General features: G+C 44.0%; 1 protein-coding gene across 1 annotated transcript; it reads right to left on the minus strand.

The window, feature by feature from the left end:
• Window positions 1-3,846: 3,846 nt before the first annotated feature.
• LOC125761188 (cytochrome P450 307a1-like) lies at window positions 3,847-7,347 on the minus strand. The gene is made up of 3 exons (XM_049422094.1): window positions 6,169-7,347; window positions 5,288-6,079; window positions 3,847-5,224 (listed from the first exon to the last, which is right to left on the minus strand). Exons 1-3 carry the CDS (start codon window positions 6,635-6,637, stop codon window positions 4,890-4,892), a joined length of 1,596 nt encoding a protein of 531 aa, XP_049278051.1. The 5' UTR covers window positions 6,638-7,347; the 3' UTR covers window positions 3,847-4,889.
• Between the last annotated feature and the right edge of the window lie 10,492 nt (window positions 7,348-17,839).

Below are 17,839 nucleotides of genomic sequence, written 5' to 3' on the forward strand. Positions count from 1 at the left end.
TAGTATCCTGCGGCTTCGAGGGGTTCGTCATCGCCCTGATCAACGGAGTCTATTTCTGCAGCTGCTACGCTCCCCCCAGGTGGGAGCTAAACAAATTCAATGATATGTTAGACAACCTAGTGGAACAGCTCGAGGGGCGAAGCCCAGTAGTTATAGCTGGAGACTTCAATGCTTGGGCGGTTGAATGGGGAAGCAGACGGACGAACACCAGAGGAGACGCGGTGCTAGAAAGCCTTGCTCGACTGGATGTTGTTTTGGGAAACGTAGGTTCTACTCCCACGTTTAGTAGAAATGATAGGACTTCGATTATAGACATCACGTTCTGTAGCCCAATCCTAGCGCGACATCTGAACTGGAGAGTGAGCGAAGCGTACACTCTCAGCGACCATCGAGTTGTCCGATACGCTGCCATCAGAAGAAGCATGCCAACGACAGTGTATACTAACGGCACCCTAGGTTGGAAAATCCAGTTTTTCGACGAGGAGCTGTTCAAGGAGGCGTTAGCCTTTGGTGGCTTCGCAGATGCGCGCAGCGTGCACGAACTAGCGTCTGGGTTGACTGATGCTTGCGATGCGACCATGCCGAGAAGAAAAGCCTCCAGCTGTAAGCGAAACCCTGCCTATTGGTGGAACGCTTCTATCGCGACACTACGGGCCAGGTGCATAGCAGTACGCCGGAAACTACAGCGGGAGAGACGTATTGGAAACCGAAATCAACTGCGAGCAGCATACGTCACGGCCAGGTCTGATCTGAAGAGAGCAATTAAAGACAGTAAGAGGAGATGCTTCCTGGAGCTCAGTGCTGAAATTGCCCGGAAGCCCTGGGGTTTTGCCTACAAGACAGTGATGCAGAAGGTGAAAACTCGCCAAGAGCCTGTGGAACGATGTCCCATGAGGCTTAAAAGTATCATTGGGAATTTGTTCCCCACTCATGACGCTCCAGAACTGTACACTACCTTCAGAACTCCAGAAAAAGAGATTGAGCCAATAACTGAAGACGAAATTCTACGGATTGCCGACCGTCTTAAACCTGGGAAAGCACCTGGCCCGGATGGCATTCCAAACGAAGCTGTCAAAGTAGCCATGAGAGCTTTCCCGAAAGTGTTCCAGATTGTACTCCAGGACACACTGAAGTCAGGCCAATTCCCGTCGACGTGGAAACAGCAGAAGCTGGTGCTAATACCAAAACCAGGAAAGCAGCCGGGCGACCCATCAGCTCTAAGGCCTTTGGGGCTCACTGATTCCCTGGCTAAGGTACAGGAAATTCCAATTCTGGATCGCCTGACAGTGCACACGGAAGGTCCGCTTGGACTTTCTAAGCGGCAGTTTGGTTTTCGGAAGAAGCGCTCAACAGTCGACGCAATGTTGGCAGTGCTGGAGGCGGGATATGCTGCGTTTCGGAGAAAAAGGTCCGGTGCACGTTACTGCGCGTTGATTACAATCGATGTAAAAAACGCCTTTAACAGTGCTAGCTGGGAGGCAATTGCTGCTGCGTTGGAGCGCATGGAGGTTCCCCCGTACTTGTGCAGGCTCTTGAGTAATTATCTTCAAGGACGGGTGCTACAATATGACACGGAGGAAGGAGTCCGGACAACCTCGATTACGGCAGGCGTCCCACAGGGATCAGTTTTAGGACCCACTCTGTGGAACGTCATGTATGACGGGGTGCTGACTCTCGCACTGCCACCAGGAGCTCAATTGATCGGGTTTGCAGATGACATCGCCCTTACAATAACCGGCGAAACGATTGAGGAGATCGAGATGCTGGCAACGGACGCAGTCAACAGGATTGATAGGTGGATGAGAGGGGTAAAGCTGCAAATTGAGCACGCGAAGACGAAGTTTATAGTCATCAGCAGCCACAGAGAAGTACAGAAAGCTACGATATTGGTAGGCTCGCACCACATTGAGTCTACCAGATATCTAAAATATCTCGGAGTCATAATCGACGATCGGCTGAACTTCAAGCAGCACCTCGTAGAAGTGTGTGGGAAGGCTATGAAGACCGCAAATACGATGGCAACATTCATGCCAAATATAGGTGGACCAAGCAGCAACATTAGGCGCCTACACGCTAATGTAGCAACGTCCGTAGTGAGGTACGGAGCCCCTGCGTGGGCGCACATCATGTCGGCGAAGCAGAACCGGAAAGCTGTGGATAAGGTACACAGACGATTGGTCATGCGTGTTACCAGTGCGTATCGTACCGTATCGTATGATGCGGTATGCGTAATTGCGGGAATCATGCCGCTCTACATCACCCTTGAAGAAGACGCGAAGAACTTCCGCAACGCACGCTCGGGGGAACCTCTTGCTGATGGAGCAGTTAAGTCGGAGTCAAAGAGGAAATGGCAGGTGGCTTGGAGCAACTCGGCGAAAGGGAGATGGACCTATGCCTTGATCCCCGACGTTGAAACGTGGCTGGGAAGGAAACATGGGGAAGTGAACTTCTTCGTCACACAATTTCTCTCCGGTCATGGCTGTTTCAGGAGCTACCTGCATAGATTCCGACATGCCGCTTCACCACGATGCCCAGCATGCGGGGACGTAGATGAGACAGCTGAACACGTTTTGTTCTACTGTCCTAGATTTGCTGAGGAGCGCCGGCAATTGAGCGACAAGTGCGGAACGGCAGTGAACGCGTCGAACATCCTGCAAGTGATGTTGCAGAGTGCAGATTTGTGGAAGGCAGCTGAAACGGCGATGCGATCGATTCTGGTGAAACTGCAGAAACAGTGGCGACAAGATCAACGGTTTGGTCTCGCATGAGTGTGTGCTGTGCTGTGTATGTGATGTCCAGTGTTGTGTTGTGAAAAAATAAAAGAAACAAACAAAAGTGTTGCTTGTTGCTAGCGCGTATCCTAAGACAGACTGAGTGCCACAGCACTGCCCCTCCCATGAAGTAATACCGCGAGGTGATTCCGTGGGAGGGTGCACAGGGTTCAAGGAGAGTTTTTTACTGGGTAAAAATCCCATGTCCCCCATTGTGGGTGTCTTTCGAAGATTTTAAACTCCTTGTAAAAAAAAAAAAAAAAAAAAAAAAAAAAACCTCGAGTCTCTAGAACTTAGACGTTCTAGAGCTCAATCATCAATTGTGGCTGCCATCCTTCTGAACGAACTCGATGCCCCTGCGTTGCGCTCTGCGATCTCACTCTACGTCCCTTCCCGCTCTCTCCGTTCCCGACCACCACTATATATTCATCCCCGTCGCACTGCAGCAGGTCGCAGGGATCCACTGATTCGTGTCTGCTCTATCTTCAACTCCACGTCCCATCTCTTTGATTTCCATTTATCTTTATCCTCTTTTCGATCCCGTCTATCTTCCCTTGACCCCCTCCTCAGCATAGGTTAGCTGATTGTTTAGGCCAGTGATGTCAAACTCATTCTGGTTTGTGGGCCGGATTGCAAACAAAAATTATCTTGCGGGCCAAGGCAAGTCAAAAGGGGAGGGAGAAGTCGGAAGGAAATAAAATTCAACAGTTGTTTGGACTTCAAGAAGATTCAAGAGCGTGTTACTTAAGTGTTAAAGAGTACATACACAACATATGCAAATATATTTTCAATTTTCCAAGCTAAACCTCACCCCAGCCAGATATTAATCGATGCTCTCATTTTTTCCTTCGCGAGCCGGATTCAAAGACCTCGCGGGCCGGATCCGGCCCGCGGGCCGTATGTTTGACATGTCTGGTTTAGGCTATATTGTCCCCTAGATTAGGTTTAGGTTTGTAATATAGGTTAAGTTATTTCTTTGTTAAGCCGCGTGGCGAACAAATTTGCGTATAAATTATGAATTATGAATTATAAATCAGAACAATAACGCAAAATCTTCAGATTTAATTTGTGTAGCATATGTATGTATTTTTGAAATAACTTCTACTATTCTAAAGATGATACATTTGATCTAGCATTTCCTAACTGAAGTAATATTACTGACGGACTCCACTGCACCTCGACGGTCATTTTGCTATGGTACGTAAGAAGATTCTGCCACTTCCGCTATCTTTTCTAATGCTCATGCTAACGCATCGGAAACAATATCATGGTGTATCAACCTGGCCCTTCAAGTTCTTTGGCAGTCATACCGAATTATCTAGAGAGGAAGTAGGCTGTCTTACTGGTGCTATTGGCCAGCCACTTGCTATGTAGGGCAGCAGAGTCAGATTCAATTTCACGCACAGCAACACTCAGTCACTCCGTTTCATCAGCCTATTCTTACACGCTAATCAGTTTGTCGCTAAGATGCAGGGCACATTTTAAGTGAATTAGTCCACTGCTGTCCTACATCGGAAGCTAACTACTTTAACCCTACCGATTCTCTCCTAAGCTCGCAATGTTTCCCCAATTCGTTACAATCCTTCCCTCGTGTGGAGGAAGCACTTTCTCTACTACATCACAGCAAAGCAATGGCAATTTAACAAAAATATGAGCACTCTACCAACAAACGTACACGCAACGTGCGAAGCACTTGTGCTCTAAAGTGCACCTGCTGTGGTAGCAGCTCAAATATCGTAATATACACACATGATCAACATAAATACACGCATTGGAGTGGAAGAAGTATACATAAAAGTAGCAAAAAAAAAAATACTAACATAATTTCACAATTCAACCTCAACCTTACACTCTGTTCTGCTGGCTCTTCCACAAGTTGTCCGTGACCTCGAAATTCGATAGCCTCAGCGAGTTTTTCTGCTTCTCGACGACTAATCAGTTCTGTGTCGTCGATCGTATAGAAAACCGCTAGTAGGCATCCTTCCCGGAAGAGGCCATCCCTGGCCTTGCGCTACTACATATGATCAACCGATCTGTCACGGTGTTTTGAGTATTGGATGGGCCGTCTAGTAGCAGGAATAGTAGTAGTGATAATGGTAGTTGCGATCTGCTCATCATTTAGCAGCTGCGTGCCGCCACCTTAAAGTTGTAGGACCGCTCAGGCATTGCCAACGATCCAACCGGTACACGATAGTCCTGTCCCTCGATTGGGGCAATTGTGTATGACCGCAGTAGGTTCGCAATGATGGAGAAGCTAAGCAGTTGCGTCATCCGGTAGCCCATGCAGGAACGCCGCCCGGCTCCGAACGGGATAAAGAAATCCGGCTTCACCACACGTCCCTGCTGCAAGAAGCGCTCCGGTCGAAAGCTTTCCGGTGCGTCCCAAAGCTGAGGCGACATGCTGAGATCGTAGTTGTTGAGGAAGATGAGCGTATCCTTGGCCACGGTGAAACCTTAAATATTTATTTTGGTTTTAGAAGTGCAAACCGCCTTATAAAACGAAAAGAAATATTTACCTCCAATCTGGCTGTCCTGGTTGGCAACGTGCGGTACGATCGGGGACGCAATCAAGCGTAGTGCTTCCATGATGACCGCTTCCGTGTATGGCATTTCGGCACGATCGGTTAGCTCGATCACCTGCCGACCGTGTCGCTCCAGCACGTCATCTGCCTCGGCCTGGATACGTTGCTGTACCTCCGGGTGCTGAACGATATATCCGAATGTTTTCACCAGGAAGTTACCGACGGCTGAATGTCCACCGATGATGTCCTCTAGAGCGAACAGTGCCGTCTCCCATTCGAGGGCCGGGCCGCGACCTGCCTTGACGTGTTCGATCAGACTGTCAACGTAATCACAGGGTTCGCTACCTTCGCCCCACCGCTCATACCGATCACCAATGATCGTCTCCAAGATGATCGTGCGTATCTCCTCCGCCAGACGGTCCATGCGGCGCAGGTTCTGACGATGCAGCGGTAGCAGAAACGGCAGGAAGTCAGCCGCATAGCCCTGATTGACTTCATAGAAGATCTGGTCGAAGTTACGCACCAGCTGCTGGAAGCGTTTATCTTCCACCTCAAAGCGATGGCTGCCGAAGTACTGTGAGAACGCATTAGCGCAGATCGCTAGCACTAGTGGCTTAATTTCGAGCGTGGTTGCATCCCTGACCGTACCGAGCATATGACTGATTTCGTCCACAACGATTGTGTTTAGCTCATCGAACCGTCCGCTGAAGTTACGTGGGAAGGTGTGTGGTACGAGCATATCACGTCGTGCTTTCTGCACTTCCGACCAGTCGCAGAAAGCAAGTGCTGAAAGTGAGAAGAGAAGAAACACTTTGTAATGAAAGGCTGCACAATTGCACATAGCGGCTACGTCCGGTGAAAGTGGCACTACTTACAGTTTTCCTTATTGCCCGAAAACAACAGTTGATAACGGCGGAAGTTGGGCCGACTGTCAAAGTGCTGACCCTTGTTGATCAGCACCTCCTTAATGTTTTCGATCCCATTTACAACAACCGCATTCACCGATCCGAGGCGCAACGCCGTAACGGGTCCGTATCGCTGACCAAACTCGCTGAACGCTTGATACGGTACCTCGTACCCGTTCAGCTCCTTCAGTGCGCCAATGATTGGATAGTTTTTCGGTCCAGGTGCTGGCTTTACCAGCTCGCCTTCCATAACGTCATCCGATCCGAACGACACTCCGACACTGCCGATCAGCTGTCGGAGTGCCTGCAACACCTCACTGCGTACGAACACTTTCTGCTTTAGTTCGGGCAGCAGCATCAGCAGTGTCAGCAGAAAGCAGCTCACCATCAAGTAAGCCGTGCTGCTAGAGCTCAACAACGTTTCGCTTACACGATCCATGCTGTACTAATTGTAGATCACTCCCTCAACGTTTGCAACACGAATGTACGATCAGCACTCTTCTTTTATGGTGCAAAACACAAACGTACGCACGTAACACTTTAAGACACGTGTACAAACACTCCTTCAAAAGGCACACGGGCACAGGATATCAAGTGATAATCCGACAACGGGAAGCTGCAATCGAGAAACTGTTCACGGTACAAGCTTTCGAATTGATTTGATACACTCCTCGATCGATCCGGCACCCTTTTATACTGAAGATTGTATGCAAATTAATGTTTCGTTCGCTTCACAGCTGCATGAAAGAATGAGCAGGACGAACCTTTGCGAGCATGAGCTTTACTGTCGTGGCTGAGGCGGACCAATCACAAACGATCTCGCTTTTTTTGTATGTTTCCCCTGGAACCTACTTCTGTGTACCGTACGACGGGGGTTAGTTATTTCCACTGCCGGAAATTCTGGGACTATTTTTCGGTTAGTTTGAATTTCGGGCACCGACGGTGTTGATGACGTAGGTGCATGGCACTGATACTGTGTGGTCGATCAATTATGCATTATGGATTCGTTCGACCCAAAATCGGCGTCCCAATACGGACGTACTTGTTGATCTCCAGAATTCGGACATAGTCTTGCATCTGATGATTAAAGTTACTATTTTAACTACGTATTTAAATGTAGCATAAAATATGATATTATTTCTTGAAAATATGTCACATATCTGAATCAATTGCATGATCGTAATTAGGTAATTAATGTTACAGAAAAAAATGAAATTAAATACATAGAGTAGATTTCAAAATTAATCATAACATATAAAAGATATATAATTTATTGTTTGTTATAAGCAACGTTAAGCTCGCATTTACTATCTAAACTATAGCGTAGGAAGACACATTGATCTCTCTCCTGATTTCGAAAAAATATAGGAAAAAGATTTATCAATAAAATTTAAAGACCTTCAGAAAAATAATGATTGAATCAGCAAGTCAAGAAAAAGCAAAGAAATTAAAACATTAAATACCAAATTTTAGAAAGTGTAACATTACCCTTTTTTGTGTTTTTGTTTATACTTCAAAATCTAAAATATACCAGTTACACTGATTTGTTTACCGGATTATGAATAACATAGGAAAATGATTTAAAAAAAATAAAGAAGTACAATATTAGTTGCAATAATTCAAATAAATAATGCAGAAAAAGAGCTATTAACAAATTTTAATAATTTTGTAATTAATCTAGCATTTTTTTCGCTGAAGAACGTATACCTTAACTAATCTGTCTTTAAGGTATGGACATTTTCCAGACTTTTGCAATTGTACAATTGTTACTCGAGGACACTGCCCATACATCATTCTACTATTAATTAATATCAATCACGTTATTAACTATACAAAAAATAGATTTGTTACTTTTGTAAATTTTCCATAAGCTCCATAAGTATCTTCATACACGTTCATTTCTTAATCGATCTTCAGTTGATATTGCGAAGATTTATCATATAACGAGTAACCCTGTGTCATCTGATCAAAATTAATCAGCTTATAAGATCTAACATGTTTAACCTTTCGATGCAATAGTCTTACCGTTCTTTTACTTTGATTCTATTTTACTGATCCATTTTTCTATTTGATCTTAACTTAGTTATTTATTAATCGTTGTCAACAAATTCTTTTGACCGTTAAACCGTTTATATTTAATTCAGGAAAGCTCTTTTTAATTTTGATTTGATTCCTGTTATCATTCTCCTGGCACGAATAAAAATGTTGTAATCTTTTAATGATGAATTTCGGTTCTAAAAATTCAATAATCTAAATGAATTGGCTAATATTACTAATATAAATCCATTATACATATCTTAAATTAGTAAACAATTGGATTATTATAAGCTGAATAACATTTTTATCTCTGCTCAGTTAAATTTGCCCTATTATCTTTCTGCCGGTAATCTGTTACGGACTAATTAATCAATGTCCTTTGCTTCACCTGTCTCCTAGCGCGCCCAATGTAGGTGACGAAATCGATTAACAAAAAAAAACCTCCATACTACCAACTTTTTTACGCACTTCATGTCGCCATGACGCTTCAAATACTCCGTTGCACATGCAAATCGAAAGTAACTGTTGCGAATTCAACCGAACGCACAGTGTGGGATTTGCAATGTAAAGCAAGCGGGTTTTTATAGCATTTTTTTTTCTTCTGCTGCTGCCTTCACGAGTGTCGGCGACATGTTTATGTTACTGCTTCATCAAAATCATCTAGGGAGAATCTACCAACCTCTCACCTTTCCAGGTTTTTACCATCCGATCGGTCCTGTTTGTGAGTAGTCGAGTTGTGTTCTTTCGTTACGCGCATTCTTAACGGTTCGATACTGGCTTCCCTTTCAACCGTCCCCTTTCTGCCCCCGTCCCGAACAATGGCTGTGCACATGTGATTTCACGACCGAAATCTCCAAACCGCACGAACAACCAGGCGTCTCCATCCGTATGCGCCGGTTAGTGCTTGTGGGTTAAAATAATATTTTTCGGTGTGATCTACTTTCGACACCGAAACGATCGATCGTTTAGATTGAGTTTGTTTTCTTTCGCGCCTTACCACGTCCACCACGTTACAGCCCGCTCCAGTACGGTACCACTGCCAGGTTTTACACTTATTAGAATTAAAATGAGGTCCGGCTTCCGTATCTGATTGAACCGCTTTGTTGACGACCGCTGACGACGACAGATCCGCACGTATGTAACCGTGATTTATCCGCCCCTTTTCTATCTCCTCTGTGGATCTCCTCTTACGATCCATTCCACTGGTAAGGGAGAGAGGATCGAGATCACTCAATACTTTCAAGCGCATCGTCCACAGCTTGGCGTTTGGGGCAGGGGACACACTCTTTTCATTTTGGACTAACCCCGTTCGCCACTGGCGCCGATTCCAACGGGTGCAACGCAGCCCAGATTGATTCTTCTGGCCAACCCAGGCCAGCCGGCCAACGGTCAGTGGAATTGTTTTCACTTAACCTAACCTATTTGCATTTGCAATCAATGCACACACAAACAAACACGGGCAGACAGGGGAATGACGCGGACACAACAAAGAGGGCTGCCTACACCTTGGCTCAACGCCCCACAAGGTACAGAGAACACCGGCCACAACGCCATTGGAGCTGGTGGTGATCGGTGGCCAGTAGCTAAAATTCGTCCATTATTAATGAACCCTCCGGCAAAGCGAACCAAACCCATAACCGTGACGCGTTCATCAGTAGAAAAGACTCACGCAAAAAGGAGGCTACGGAGCAGCTGAGACGTGGCTCGGGTGGTGTAAAGTGTTCTCCTTACCACCGGCACGCTGTCTTTTGGTCACGCACAGCAAATCGACACGGTCGAGTTGATGGAGAAAGTGTGCCTGAATCATAAGCTAAATCGGCTCGATATAAGGATATACATATATTCAGATACGGGGCTTCGGATCGGGGATCTTTGATGGAGCCGTTGGATGGCTCAACCCAGAGGTGTATAGAGGGTGGTGTCCCTTCCTGCATCGAACTCCCCCAAGCGAAAGATCGAGAAAAACGATCGAAGTCAAGTTCTGGTCGGTGTCGACCTCTTTCCATCGGTATCTCGCAAGCGCGACTCGGTGCAGTTTTGAGGGCACAGCAAAATCAATAATGCCATTACTGATGGCCCAACTAGCTGTGCGCCAAAGAGTGAAGAAGGTTTTTTAAATTCAAACACGGAAACTAACCAACTGCACGGGTTGCAGCACGTTTCTGGTGACAGATAGTGCAGCAATGGTGCTGGGATTAATCAAGAGCGCAGATTAATTACCTTAACGGAACACGAAATGGATGATTACATTAACAATTACACTTTCTAGTGTCAAATTGCATGAGATGAGATGGATGGGAGAGGAGGGGAAGGAGTGGGGGAAGGAGGATGATCTCCCTAGAGATGAATAGACAAACGATGAAATGACCCTTTTAGTCTAAACTAGAGCTAACAGCCCCATTTGCATGACGCTTATGCACGGTATGATTCAGGTCGTCTTCAGGTGTTCGATTGGTGTGCGGTACCAGTGGCAGCTGGGCTTCTAGAAGCTGCATATCGTTGACCTTTGAGTTGGTGTGCTGGGCACAGAATGGACACACACTACCAACAAAACAAACCCACTGCAGCCCTTCCCCGAGCTGACCTATGCCGCTTGTGGATGAGGGGGACAGGGCAAGAGTGATGACGAATGGGGTGCCAAGAATCTAGCATCACACCACACCACCAGATGTGGGGTGCCCTGGGTCAAAACCTCAATCCATAAATTGGGCCCCAGCCGTAACTGCGTCGCCGGTTGAAAGAATGAAGATCTCACCATGCAGTAGCTGTCTCTTTGGCCAGGCCGGACTCGGCCCGGTTGTGTGGAAGGTGTGTTCAGTGCGCTGCAATTTAAATACCATGTGTTTTTTGGACGGGTTTTTCCCCACTATCTTTGTTTTTTTTTTTTTTGGGAAGTGTTGTGTTGTTGATTTTTGTTTTGCTCTCGCCCTAATTCCGTTCTGTTATGTATTGTTCCTCTTTTGTTTGTTACCCACCGCCCGTGTAAGGCGGTTGTATCTCGTTTTTGAGGCTTTGTTTACTTCCATACTGATTCACTCTTTCATAATGGGGGTTTTTTTAGATTTGTTTCATTTTTTGTTTATTTCGTAACGATTCCACATGAACTTGTTTTGAACTTTGTCGATGAACTATTTATGCGATTTGGAGATGACTTTTTAGAGTCACGTTGTTTACGATTTCTGCATGACTTGGTAAGGTTCATGCAATAATCAAAATGAAAAGCCTGGCGATGTAGTACGGTAGTAGTGGAAATAAATCTCATGCATAGCGTTACTACGGGTAACGGAAATTAAATCTTGCGACCAAGATCTTCGATCTTCGATCTTAAAGCATCACAAAGAAGAAACAGAATACTCAAAATGGCGAGCAGATTCAATTACACATATTTTATGGAGATGTTGACTCATTCTTGCCAACATCAAATAGGATCTAATATCGACTACATCAACTTTGGATATTTAAACGCTCGTCTGGTTAATATCCATCAGGTAAACTAAATTCTATATAGAATTTGATTCCGTACCATGTACCTAAACAATCTATAAATATGAAATAATATAAAATTTTGTTAAAAACAATCGTAAAGCGTCAGAAATGATTAAATGACAAAAATGAATTAAGCAACGAAGGTAAACGATGAAGCGAATTAGCGACAAAGGGCGTCAATTTTATCGTTACAAAGCGTAACTCCATCCCGATATACGGTAATAGGACTCGGTATAACAAAGGTGTTCCAGTTTTTCATTCATGTAATACAGTTTTCATTCATGTAACATTAAGATTCTTTATTTGAGCTTATATTACTTGATACACTAACCTACAGACGCCACTGTGTACATCTGATAAGTGTATCGATCTATAATTCATGCCGTTTTAAATTTATTTATCACTTCACGTCGACATTCCAGCCACGCTGCTAATTCTACATTAGACAACAGTGTTATCCAGAATGCTTAATAGGTGTCAAAAGTACAGCGAGAAGCGTTGCAAACTTAAAATTGCACGGAAGAATTTAAGTCATTTTGAAAGTTCACCATGGCCTGTACAAAAAACCCTTCTAGTAATGGTCGTGCTATCCGCCCCCAAAAAAGAAATCTACATAATCACATGGCTGACTACTTCGTTATGTCAGCATCCTTCAGTGATCCGGCACCTAGACTAGTTATATTTACAACCCTCAACCACGTTGCTCGATGCATGGCAACACTAGAGGGTGGAAATATCTGTGTACCATGCCCGAGCGATATCACGTAACAGTCGGATATATGTGTTACTATTAACATGCAGCATGATCTTAACATGCTATTGTATGCGAAACATTTGAATGGCACATGGTTTGACACTGTCAAAGACAATCAATGCAGATCTTATTCGTATCGTATCGGTTGAATTCGATTCTCTTTGATCGTTTCCTACCTACCGTCTTTTTTTCTTGCTTACTGTTTCGTTTTTTGTTTTGTTTTGTAGCCGATAAACCCTTTCAATCGCTTGCAAAAACGAAACCCTATTCTCTGTTCAATCACACAGAACAGATGGGGGGTAATGTTTGTATTCTATTTTGAATACGTTCTTGAAACGTGTTGTGGTTGTAGACGATAGTTTCGTAATAGTAAATTACTTAACAAATGACCCATGTTTAGAATTTGCATTGAGATCGGCAAGAATTAACATTTGATTGTGAACGAGATTATCTAAGCTATCGGGTCAGCTAGAAATATCCTTTGTGCAGTTTCTTGTTGTTTATAGTACTTCAACCTATGAGGTTGTTATTTATTGGTTAACCAGTTTTACATAACAGGAAATGGTTTGCAAGGGATTTGTGATGGGTTCCATCGGGAGAAAGAATAGCATCAAACAATTCATACAAATTACAATAACAACAATTCAGGGGGCGGCCCGGTGGTGCATGTGATAAACGGCGCCAGTCCACACGACCGGACCGGGTTCAAATCCCATCGGGACCGTCCCCCCGTAGCAAGGACTGACTATCCGGCTACGTGGTAAAAATAAGTCTAGTAAGCCAGAAATGGCCGGCGTGACCTGTAAGGTCGTTAAAGCCAAGAAGAGAGAGAGAGAATTCATACAAAATAAATCTAGAAAGTCATAATACTCCCGCCATGCCCTAGTAGTATGTTGTTAAGCCAAGAAGAAAATCTTCTGTTTTAAATTTTCATGCATAATCTTTGAAACGTATCACAAAAGTGTTAATTCTTCGTTGCTGCATCATTCATGCATAATGTTTGTTGTTTGTTATTTTCATAAATGAAGTCCCCAATGTTGACGATGTTTCCCAATGATTGTTTCCTATGCTATGAGAATGTGTTAAAAATCTTTCATCCCGTTTGTACTCGTGATGGTTGCGAATCTCTGCAAAGCACTCGCCATCGTTCTCCATTTTGTACTTTCGGATTGCTCTTACCGTTTGTCCTGATAACCATAAAGATCACTCCTTCAATTCCCAAATAGTTTGGCTTAGTGATTAGTACAGTTTGGAGGACTCTTGGCTTGCTGATCTGATCGGATCTGTAGTACTGTTCTGCTGTTTGATCACCTTCAGCGAACATTTATATTGAACGGGCTCAGCGATCGTTTGCCAGGTTTGCCGTACGCACATCCCTTGGTGAGCTATCCTCCCCCTTGTCTTGAGGTGTCAATTGCTGGATCTGAACACTGTAGAAGTTTGCCGTTCCCTGGATCCTTTTTGTTTTATTTCCGTTCTCCTTCTGTGTGTGCATTTCTTGTGTGCAATTCAATTGCCGTGTCTCACATGTTCGAATTTGAAAACAGAAGTGAAACAGAAGAAGCTACCACGTGCACGCTACAGCGTTTTCTGTTTTTACCTAGTTTTTCAATCTGCATTTCAAGAGATATGTAACCTCACTATTTAAGGATTACTGACATAGGTGCAACTTCGTTATTGGAATGTATAGACGTTAAAGCCCAGCAGGTTACGTACCAATGCCACTTTGTGACAACATGTTTAGTGTAGTCAGGTCGTAAACAAAGTCACGATCGATTGATCGTACTATTTTCTTGGCCTAGACGTCTACTAAATCACACCATGAATAAACTGACAAGTTCATTTATTGCAAGGACTTGAAGTTATTATTCAATTGCCAGGATTAGGTTAGCTCTCATTCATAGTTGCATTTTGTATCAGTTCATTTTCATCCAATACTAAGACTGCGTTATTGGCATCCAAACATAAAAATTTATATTTAAATCATAATAATTATTGTATCTAAAATTTAACGAATGAATACCTATATGAATTATAAGTATGTATAACTATGTCTACCACCATAACATTTTGCAGCTTTCGTTGCAGATCTTCTCCAGTGGATAACCGGAACGATCTGAATGGAATTTATTTCTGACATGCAACAAAAACCTATTGAAAATCACTTTCCATTGGCAGTTGTATATAAACCATCTACCACCGTCCTTGCCAGTTCTAGTAGTTTTCTAGGAAGTCACAACAACAGATTAAAAGAGGACGCTTCCTCCTTCGCCTGCAACGAACCAGAACCCGTGCGCATGCATTAGCATAGTACACCGTCCGATATGCTTTTGGTGGAAAAACGCCCACTCACGTGTCGATTAGCATTTGTAATGCTGATTGTGCTTAACTTTCACCCGAGTGGACCCAAGTAGCCCGATTCCGACAAACGTAACTCGCGTTACGCGGACGATCCCGCGGACGATCAAACCGGATGCGTGATCCTTACCCGTATCCACCATCATGCTTACCTAAGGGAAATTGTTCATACTAATGAGACAAGTTTTTCTTTCATTTGCACTTCTTTCCTTCTTAATGATCCTTTCCGAACTTCGTCCTTTTCACCTTGAAAATGATCAACCGTGGGTATACTTTTAGCGGGACGCTCGTAAACGATGCGAATCCGATGCGGATTAAAAACAGTTCCACGTTTCGCTTTTATTTTGCAATTCTGCCTGTTACGCATATGGTTTGCAATTTCTATTACCTTTCTTTGCTACTTTTCTTGCTCGATTCTGTACTTCGATCCGTGTGGTTTGTTGTTTTGAAATTTACCCTTTTCTTCTTTCTTCTTTATTTTCCATTTTATTTTTGCTCAGTTCTGTGGTAAGTGTGTGCGTCTTTTCCATCTTCGTTGCCAATGACAAAACGCTGCACAATCAATGAGTCACGCGGCACTTACATAACGGTAGAGTCTAGAAAACGGTATTGGTCCAGTGCGTTAGCCTCCTCCACGTCGTTACCAAAAACAAAAAGTTGTTACCATTGGGAAGTCGGCAACAACAGTCCACACGTAACGGCAAAGGAAAGATAATGTGTTATCCATAACAAAAAAAAACCCCGACCCGCTTCAAGATCATGATCGCGAACAATCCGTCCATTAAACATAATCCACTACTTCTGCGTAACGTGTCACGCAAGATGCGGGCGCTGAATGTTATCTCGTTTCTACATTCTCGAGTCCGTTACAAGCATTTGCATTGTACTGTTTTTTTTTTCTTTGGGAGGCATGAAGGTGTAGTGCTGGGATTGGGCGACTCACTTTACGCCGAAAACGGTAAGTGCATCATCGAGTGCACCCGTAGGACGTGTGCGCAGCACACGACGGTTTCGATCATTGGATGCGTCGCATCCCGTTAGCTTTGCAAAGAGCAGGCGAACGTGTTCGGCCGGCACGGGACATCCTCAAACCGGTACCGAGCTAAACCGTTAGTGGCGTTTCTCATTCAGCAAAGACAAAGAAAAAAAACATTCAAGATCATGAGGCCCGCCCCTAGGTCCGGACTCCCAAAACCCCGCCAACATATGACCGGTAAACGCGACCACTGTCAATCCAAGGATCGATCGATCCCTGTAGCTCACCGTTGTGTGTTCTGGAAGCGGCATCGACAATCGGAATGCTCTAGACGCGGGGTATCTATCGGGACATGGGGTGCATGATAGAACCGAACCGGAGTGATGGTGAAGGTGGTACATTCGATTCAGGAATCAAAATGCATTTTGCATAGGATGTAAATTAGCCACACTTATTCTAAATGACAATGATGTTGCTGCTGATAGCGCACCTCTCTTCACCATACCCAGGTTCCGGTATGCTTGGAAGGCTCGCTTTATTTTATCGGATCCTCTCCATTTCCCTGCTTCGATTGCAACCCAAAACAGAGCAAGCAGAGCCTGCATAAATTGACACACGATTATACAACTTTGTTATTGAGCTAGAGCTAGCAAAGGCAAAGCTAACTGAACGTGTTGCAAAAGAGGAGCACCAAAAAGGATATGCAATGAAGACGGATAGGTGCGGTGTCGTAAGCAATTCCCCTAAAAGAACGATCCGTTGTGAGATGCTGCCGCTTTTTATCGTTTTGTAAGCAGTACTTGTTCACAAAGCCTATTAGAAATCCAAATCCTTAGTAAGATTAATCTAAGAAGAATATATCATTTTATAATGACTAAGAAACACCTGAAGATACATAATTTTTTGGAAACTGGTTTCATGAATCACACATTTTTTGTTTTCAAAATATAGCAAAAATTTTACGACTAAATAAAATTTCAATTACCTTTTTTTAAGTTCAACAGGCATTGGATGGATCGTTTTTAGGGAGCTGCGCACAATCTGCTCACAAGCAGTACTTTGAAGCTCTCTGATAGTGTTGATCGTTAGGCCATGGTAAGCTATTTTCATATAATGTTTAAATAAGTGATTTTATTTTTTTATTTCGAGGAGAGAATCCTCTAACTTCCAAACCTCGTAGCTTCTAAATGATAAGTCCAGCCGAATCAGGATTCAAAAAATTGCGTGACTTCAAGGTATTGTCATCTAGCCTGATGCTAACCTGCTGAACGCTGCGATGCGAACTGGATAACATATTTTCAGTTTTATTTTAAGCAACCAAAAACAAGTTTAGTAATTTATATCTTCTTCTTCTTGGCTTTAACGACCTTACAGGTCACGCCGGTCATTTCTGGCTTACTAGACTTATTTTACCACGTAGCCGGATAGTCAGTCCTTGCTACGGGGGAACGGTCCGGATGCGATTTGAACCCGGTCTTGCCGTGTAGACCGGCGCCGTTTATCACACGCTCCACCGGGCCGCCCCAGTAATTTATATATAGTATGCTACTTAAACAGTGTAAGGACTATGGAGGAGGCGCTGTATTGATGGGCTCTGCGAATTGTATGAAGAACTCAATATCCCACATGTTCCATCTACATCTACATCTACAATGATGTCGTCGATGGGTCTTCCAAAAAGACAGAGATAATGGATTGGCAGACGGAATCTCACGATTGTAAGCGTTTTAGTGGATTCATGGAACAAGTCAGGGCCGCAATGCGTTCGCAGCCCAGGATAAATAGGCAAATTTTATCCGGTTATTCAGTCCTCCGCCTAACTCTTATCTTAGTCCAACCGTGTAACTTTACAGAATTCGTAGGATTCATATAAAGGTGAAATTACGAGTGAATCCTTACACAAACAGCTCTCATCTTGAGCACACATAACATTGTTGTTGTATATCATCGATTCCTTGCGACTAAATGCGTACAACCTATTTAATCACAATTCTAACTAATGCGACTTCTAAAGATTTAACTAATCCTTG

The sequence above is a fragment of the Anopheles funestus genome, chromosome 2RL (assembly GCF_943734845.2).
Source record: "Anopheles funestus chromosome 2RL, idAnoFuneDA-416_04, whole genome shotgun sequence".
Classification (NCBI taxonomy): Eukaryota; Metazoa; Arthropoda; class Insecta; order Diptera; family Culicidae; genus Anopheles; species Anopheles funestus.